The 8,725-nt window shown below is 43.5% G+C and overlaps 1 protein-coding gene across 1 annotated transcript; it reads left to right on the top strand.

The window, feature by feature from the left end:
- Positions 1–2,990: 2,990 nt before the first annotated feature.
- On the top strand, positions 2,991–5,276 carry LOC119329519 (leucine-rich repeat protein 2-like). Its single transcript, XM_037602581.1, has 6 exons — positions 2,991–3,352; positions 3,730–3,801; positions 3,891–4,034; positions 4,311–4,382; positions 4,473–4,544; positions 4,833–5,276. Exons 1-6 carry the CDS (start codon positions 3,126–3,128, stop codon positions 4,900–4,902), a joined length of 657 nt encoding a protein of 218 aa, XP_037458478.1. The 5' UTR covers positions 2,991–3,125; the 3' UTR covers positions 4,903–5,276.
- The last annotated feature ends 3,449 nt before the right edge of the window (positions 5,277–8,725 follow it).

Genomic DNA, 8,725 nt, shown 5'->3' with positions numbered 1-8,725 from the left:
TACAAGAAGTACTTCCCAATTATTGATTTCAGTCATAAGCTCCTTTTGCTACCCTTAAAAAAGAGAGCTCCTTTTGCTACGTTGTGGGCTGGGGTTTGACGTTCTGGGCAGTGCTCCGCAGTGGCCGAGAGGTACAATGCAATACCAACCTTCAATCTCTCCAATCCTTTCCACCTAAAAAACTCCAATAATTTCTAAAAAAAAAAACTAAAAAACTCCAACAGGTTCACTAAAAAAGAGGTAATATCACTGGCACTCGTATAACTTGCGCTGAATGTTCAGTTTAGTGCTAAAATGTTAAAAAATACGAATTTATAGTCATCTAACTTGTTGTTCAATGCAAATACGGTGCTTTTTACCGTATCAGGAACATATGGAGAGATGAGACAGAGGGAGTATTTTTTCTTTGCTAAGAATGAGACAGAGGGAGTAGATACTAAATACCATGGCAGAGAATACTCATCCATGTGCCCATGTATACATACTGAAATCTCAGCCAAATAGTTGTCGAGATACATCAAGCAGATTCATTTCGATGCTCATCGTGCATGTGCTTGCTGAAATCTTAAGTGTTGCAAAATTGGTTAGTTGTTCATCTTTCTTTCTTTCTTTTTTTGCGGGAAACTCATCATTCATTCAAAGTACAATGATATTTTTCTACTTTAAAAAAAGGTTTTCTCCGTTGTGTGTGTGTGGATGGCGGGGCGGGGGGTCTTCAGCCAGTTGATGTACATCTCGAAATTATTAACTCAACTGAGACTAATATTTGGTCAAGTAAAAATATGGACAGTTAACAATTGTTTTGATTTTTTAAGACCCTCCCACACAATACATAGTTCAGTATTGTAACCGTGAAATCTGAGATGTACATCAACTAGCTGAAGGGCCCATGTGGTTTCATGGATTATCTTGTTGGGCTTGCCATCTGTCTGGTCTTTGTCGGCTGTTTGAGATGTCGTGTGGGCTTGGCCCTGGATGCAATGGTTTTATCCTGGTTTTCTATCGATTAACCGGGCAAACTATCTTCTTGTTAATTAATGAAAAAGGCAAAGTTTTTGCCTCTGTTTAAAGAAAAAGTAACTGTGAAATTCAGTTGCAACTGATCCAAACCATTAAACTAGCCTTACATTTATATTTACAATCTACATATGTAGTTTCTCCTGCCTTCCTCCACTAGAATATCATATCAGCCATACAAACTGGAATCTTGCTATTTCATTAATCACAACACTTGCATGTTTATCCCCAGAAGCTTACATCTTATTTCTTTATGCATTGGACTACAAATTTCAGGATTTAAGCCGCAACTGAGATTGTTGAATCAAGACTTTAGGGAGCAAATAAGAACTTGACAGATATAATAAAGAACAATTATCAAGTAATTATATTCATTATTTTTTTGTGGGGTAATTATATTCATCAGCTACACATTTAGGTCTTCTCCAAAGAAACATTCTATATTTTACAATATAATTTTGTTTTTTTAGTTTGTTGTCTTAGTTTGCTTCGTTATTTAGAAAATGAGAAGAGTAGGGATGGGTCCTACTCAAAATAATGTTGTTTTGGTTATGTAATTCAGAACACATGCTTTTGTTAAGTATTATTATTGTAAATGAAATTTGTGCTTGTCCAGTTCTATTCCCCTTATTCCACTATAAACAAATCCGAGCTCATGTTAACTTAATGATCAGGTTGGCCCAATTTAAATAACCAATTTGTTTCAACTTTTTTCACGACTGTTGTCATTCCACTATAAACAAATCTGAGCTCTATGCATCAAAGGAGTTGCTATGGGCAAGAACGTACTTGTAGAAGGACGTTCGCGACTGTTGTCATTCTATTCTAACTCTCCCAGATTGAAAAGTTTACATAAAATTTAAATTGGATAACGTGGTTGGATACAGTTCTTTTTGTTGTGTTTACAAGGTACCATTTTCCTTTATGTCATTTATGAAGCAGCCTTAGTTATTCTTTTTAGGCAGTTAAAGTACACCCACATACTACTAGGCTACTACCCTTAATAAAATGATGTAGGGGAATCAGCTAAGATTGTACGTGTCTTTCATAGTGGCGTTATTTTCTATCATGAGCCTAAATTTTGATCTGTTATGTTCCATTATGTACTAAGATTATATTCACTTTCGATTTCCTGTATTGTAAATAAGAGTCTTGAGACCCCTTAAGTCTTTAGATATGCCGTGCTTAGTGAAAAGAGGAGTTAGATACATCTGTCTTTCTTCGTCCACCAAAGAAAAGTTGGTATTTGTTTCTCGAACCTGATATGGATGTTTTAGGGAAAACTACCTAGCGGGACTGAGATTGCCGTCAAAAGATTGACATCATCATCAACTCAAGGCTCAACAGAATTCACTACTGAGGTTGAAATAATTGCAAATCTTTAAAAACAGAAATGTAATAAGGATACTTTGGTTTTGCATTCAAAGGGAAAAGCGATTTCCGGGGTTTCAAATTCAACAAGAGAGAGATCATCCTTGTCTACGAATACATGCCAACCAAGAGCGGGGGTAGAAAAAACGCCTCGGGCCAAGGTCTATTTTCTCTAAAACTATATTCACCGAGATTTCAATTCTAAATTGTTCTATCAAGATTTCAAAGAATTTTTATAATTCAGATGTCAATTCAACTTTAATCTTGCGGTGGTTATATGGATCCTGAACATATCATGTCTAGTAGGAAATTCTGAGCGAGGTCTGATGTGTATAGAGTCGGCATCATGGTTCCTGAGATCATGAATTGCTTTTGCCTGCACCGTATCTTTCAGTTCCATGTACTACAAGCTTTTTGATCGGCTCGGTCCAGCTTTTCTTTTATTCTCTACCTCCTGTCCTTGTCACTTTTCATTACTGACGCAGCTTCCACCCCAGTGAGCCTCTGCAGATAAATCGATTCCTCCGCGTGCTCGGTCCAAAGTTTGACCGTGGACTTGTACCCTCCCTTTGCCGTATTGACCACGCCCCCACCCGGTCACGCAGCGCCTTCCCCATTTCCACAACCGCCCGTCCTCCTCCTCCTCCCCCTCCCACGCTACAGCAGAGCAGCAGCAGCAGCCCCGTCGATCTACTCCGCGCTCCTCTCCCCCCCAGACCCGGCCGCTCCTCGCCGCCATGGCGCCTCGCGTGCCCTCCTCCCTCCTCCTCGTCGGCGCCGCGCTGCTCCTGGGCCTGGCGGCCGGCGCGGCGCGGGCGTCCAACGAGGAGGGGGACGCGCTGTACGCGCTGCGGATGCGGCTGTCGGACCCCAACGGCGTGCTCCAGAGCTGGGATCCCACCCTCGTCAACCCCTGCACCTGGTTCCACGTCACCTGCGACACCGCCAGCCGCGTCGTGCGCCTGTAAGCTACCGCTCGTCCCCCTCCCGCCCACCTCCGCTCAGTTCATCTTCCAGGTTTCCCCGCGCCTACTCAGATTAGCCCAGGAACCCAGCTCGATTTGAACTGCTACTAGGTCAAATTGCTTGCGTGCTGCAAGGATATCGACGGTCTTTCATCTTTACTCTTGCACTTGCTTCTTGTTCAAGGGATTGATAGCTTAAGCGATAGTTGAATAATCATACTAACTGTTCATTCAAAAGGGCCGATTTATATAAAAAAAGAACAACTTGCAAGCATAATCAATAGTTGTGGCGTCTGTCTGTCATAGTTCAACGATATTGCGTCCTGCTGGTTGGATGACCGTGTTGCGTGACGCTCTTTGTGGCAAACTTGTGCAGGGATTTAGGCAACTCCAACGTCTCCGGCTCCATCGGCCCCGAGCTCAGCCGCCTTGTGAATCTTCAGTACCTGTATGTGCCCCTGTGATGAATTCCACCGTCTCTGTTATTCAAACGGAGCAAAATGGTTTTGATTTCCTCAATTGGAACTTGATTTGCAGGGAGCTGTACAGGAACAACCTCAACGGCGAGATCCCAAAAGAGTTGGGCAAGCTGAAGAATTTGATCAGCTTGGATCTGTATGCCAATAAGCTCACCGGAAGAATCCCCAAGTCGCTTTCCAAGCTCAGCTCGCTGAGATTCATGTATGTATTATCCTCTGATTGCACTTCATTCCTCCACAGTACAAATGCCCCCTCTAAAAAAAACTACAGCACTAATTCATGGCATCTTTTGTCCAAGTGATGTACCCAAAATGGCTGGGCAGTCGTGGCCATAGTTCTGAATAAACTGAAATGCAATTTAAAAATTTGCTTTTGGCATAGTTAAGCATTAGATGTATTAAAAGGAAGTACGTTTGCCTGTCTTAATTCATATGGGAACAATTTTCCCCAAGCGAATACTAAATTGATATCTTACAGGCGTTTGAACAACAACAAACTTGCTGGATCAATTCCACGGGAGCTGGCCAAACTCTCCAACCTTAAAGTCATGTGAGTGTGCATCTTAACATATGTATACCAGATTTAGTTGTGCCGTTGATTCTCTATGGTTGCTGACTTTTAAGTCATTGTGACATGCAGTGATTTGTCTAACAATGACTTATGTGGGACGATCCCTGTCGATGGTCCATTCTCAAGCTTCCCTCTTAGAAGGTAATATCTCAAAGTCCACTAGCATATTTTGTGGAACTAACATGGATCTGGAGACCTAAAAACCTCTACATTTGTACTGTGATGTCCTCAAGGGCGATGGTCTAGTTTTTCATGATTGCGTAGACTAGAGATGTTAGGATGATGGTGTTTGAGGTCGTGTCATTCATAAGTTTTTTTCGACTGCTGTGTCATTCATAACTTGATAGCTTTCGTATCAGATATGGCATCTTCTCTGAGAATGAATTCATCCGATGAATGGCTAATAAGACATAATTGTTACTTTTCCAGCTTCGAGAACAACAGCAGACTGAACGGCCCGGAGCTGCAAGGATTGGTTTCCTATGACTTTGGATGCTAGAAAGCGCTGATGCACACGACAATGCACGTGGAAGGAAGGCAAAAAATTATAGTAGTACAACAAATAGTAGGAAGCTTAGCACTACAACATGTATGGCTTGCGATACATGCAGCAGAAGATGAAGAAGGTATGTGAGCATAGGGTCTGCGTTCGGTACTCAGACCCCAGAAGGAAAATAATGGGATGTGAGAAGTCTTAGCTTGATCGATTGTTATTGCCGTATTGTAAATTGTAATAAGCTGCTTAGTACCGCAGCTAAGCTGACCGCTTGGGTCCATTGAGTAAGCCTTTGCCAGTTCGGAACTAAATCCCAGCTGATGAAGAATGTATCTCAAGTTTTATCTACAAACGATCCACATCTCTTTGTTATGTTAGTATGGTTGAAGTACAAGCATTGTAGTGCAAAACAATATGAAGACTTTGTGCGGGTGAGAAGACGAAAGAAAAACCAGACGAAAAAAAAGGCAAAAAAAACCAGACGAAGGTGGGACGAAAAAAAACCGACGGAGACTACCAACTGCTCCATTAGAAGTAGAGATTATCCATGAAGCCTTCGGTACTTTATATCTTTACAAGGAAGGAACGAAGCTAGGCCAGTGTATTTTTGTAATGACATTTAGTTGTATAGGCAATGTAACACCCTCGATGCGACTATATCTCCCACGTGTCGAGGCACGACTTAGAGGCATAATCGCATTGAAGGCATATGTCGCAAGTTAGACAATCTTCACAACATCCCATGTAATATGAATAATAAAGGGGAGATAACATAGTTGGCTTACACTCGCCACGTCAATCAAGTACATAAATAACATTACATCAACCAAACACTCATGGCCCGACTACGGTGCCAAAATAAAAGATGACCCAACATGCGACACGGTCCCAATCACCCCCAACTGGGCACCACTACTGATCATCGGGAAAGGAAACATAGTAACGTTGAGAGTCTTCGTCGAACTCCCACTTAAGCTCATACACGTCTCCTGGAGCGGAATCATCAGGCCCTGCATCTGGTGTAATAGTAATCTGTGAGCCACAGGGACTCAGCAATCTCGCACCCTCGCGATCAAGACTATTTAAGCTTGTAGGTATGGCAAGGTAAAATATGAGAGGAGCTGCAGCAAGCGACTAGCAAGTATGGTGGCTTACTTACGCAAAAGAGAGCGAGAAGAGGAGGCAAAGCACGAGCGAGAAGCTAGAGAACAACCTGCGCAAACATTACTCCAACACCGTGTCCACTTTCCGGACTCCGCCGAGAAGAGGCCATCATGGTAACACACTCGGTTGATTCATTTTAATTAAGTTAAGGTTCACGTTATCTACAACCGGGCATTAACAAATTCCCATCTGCCCATAACCGCGGGCACGGCTTTCGAAAGTTCAATCCCTGCAGGGGAGTCCCAACTTAGCCCATGACAAGCTCTCATGGTCAACGAAGGAATATACCTCCTCCCAAGAAGTTCCGATCAGACTCGGTATCTCGGTAACTCAAGACAATTCGACAGGTTAAAACAAGACCAGCAACACCGCCCGAATGTGCCGACAAATCCCGATAGGAGCTGCACATATCTCTTTCTCAGGGCACACTCAGATGAGCGCTCCATACAACTAAAACCAAACCTTGAGTTTCCCCGTGGGGGCGCTGCACAGGACTCTAGTTTGGACCAACACTCAGAGGAGCACTGGCCCGGGGGGGTTTAAATAAGATGACCCTTGGGCTCTGGAAACCCGAGGGAAAAAGAGGCTAGGTGGCAAATGGTAAGACCAAGGTTGGGCATTGCTGGAAAAGCTTTAATCAAGGCGAACTATCAAGGGGTTCCCATTATAACCCAACCGCGTAAGGAACGCAAAATCCGGGAACATAACACCGATATGACGAAAACTAGGGCGGCAAGAGTGGAACAAAACACTAGGCGAGAGGCCGAGCCTTCCACCCTTTACCAAGTATATAGATGCATTAAGATAACATGGCATTATAATGATATCCCAACAAGTAAATAAAAGATGTTCCAACAGGGAACGGCCTCCAATCTTCACCTGCAACTAGCAACGCTATAAGAGGGGCTGAGCAAAGCGGTAACATAGCCAATCAACGGTTTGCTAGGACAATGGTGGGTTAGAGGTTTGACATGGCAATTTGGGAGGCTTGCAAGCAAGTGGTAGGCATCGTAGCAATGGCATAGCAAAAGAGCGAGCAAACTAGCATAGCAAAGATAGTAGTGATTTCGAGGGTATGATCATCTTGCCTGCACAGTTGTCCGAGTTGACTGGATCCTCAAAAGCAAACTCAACGGGCTCCTCTGAGTGCACCACTTTGCAAGCTTGCACAAGTCACCACACACATCCTAAAAATACATGGGTTGCACCTCTGGATAGATGACAAAACCCTTAACAAAACACATGTAGAACTCACGGGCATAGCATGCACACAATAATCATGGCAAAAATGACAAAAGTGCTAAACGGAGTAGCAGATCTGACAATTAACTCAAGTAGCCCTCTTCTAACAGCATTTCGGGCATCAAGATGAACTCAAATGAAAATGATGCAATGGAATGAAATGATGTACTGTCTGAGATGAACATTTTGAAAACTCAAGTAGCCCACTTGACTTTGAGAAATTTGATTGACTTGTTGCGAGTCTTGCGTTCAGTCTCTTCCAGAATAGCAACTGGGCGCTCATGATAAGAGAGATCTTCTTGGAGCTCAATGTCCTCGAAGTTGACGGTGCGGTCAGGAGTCTTGAAGCACTTTCGAAGCTGAGAGACATGGAACACGTCATGAACATTTGCAAAGTTTGAAGGAAGCTCGAGTTGATAGGCGAGGTCGCCTCTCTTGCTGACAATCTTGAAAGGTCCCACGTATCTAGGGCAAGCTTCCCTTTGATACCGAAGCGACGAGTACCTTTCATAGGAGAGACACGGAGGTAAACATGATCTCCGATCTCAAAAGTCAAATCACGGTGCTTACTATCATAGTAGCTCTTCTGGCGGGATTGGGCTGCTTTGAGGTTATCACGAATGACTTTGCACATTTCTTCTGCTTCTGTGATTAAGTCATTACCCAAAAGCTGACGTTCACCAGTTTCAGACCAGTTGATAGGGGTACGACACTTCCTGCGATACAGAATTTCGAAAGGGGCCTTGCCCGAACTTGCTTGAAAACTGTTGTTGTAGGAGAATTCAGCATAAGGAAGACAATCCTCCCACTTCATGCCGAAGGAGATAACACAAGCCCTGAGCATATCTTCAAGAATCTGGTTGACACGCTTGACTTGATCGCTTGTTTGAGGATGGAAAGCTGTGCTGAAGCAGATGTTCGTGCCCATGGCCTTCTGAAAAGAATCCCAAAACTTCGAGGTAAAGATGCCGCCACGGTCTGAAGAGATCAGTTGAGGAATACCGTGCAGAGAGACAATACAAGAGGTATAGAGTTCCGCCAATTGAGCTGCAGTGATCGACTCTTTGATAGGCAGAAAGTGAGCCACTTTGGTGAGTTTGTTGATGACAACAAATATAGCATCATTGCCACGCTTGGACTTTGGAAACCCAGTCACGAAGTCCATCTCAATGTGGTCAAACTTCCATTCTGGAATGGCAAGAGGTTGGAGGAGACCTGCTGGCCTTTGGTGTTCTGCCTTCACTCTTCTACAGACATCACATTCATTCACGAATTGAGCGATCTCGCACTTCATTCGAGTCCACCAATAAGCTTGCTTAAGGTCCTGATACATCTTCGTGCTCCCAGGGTGGATGGAGAGGAGAGAATTGTGAGCCTCGTTCATGATCACTTTACGGAGGTCACCTTGTTGGGTTTCGTA

Source organism: Triticum dicoccoides, chromosome 7A (genome assembly GCF_002162155.2).
Source record: "Triticum dicoccoides isolate Atlit2015 ecotype Zavitan chromosome 7A, WEW_v2.0, whole genome shotgun sequence".
Classification (NCBI taxonomy): domain Eukaryota; kingdom Viridiplantae; phylum Streptophyta; class Magnoliopsida; order Poales; family Poaceae; genus Triticum; species Triticum dicoccoides.
This window is presented reverse-complemented; position numbering and strand designations above follow the sequence as displayed.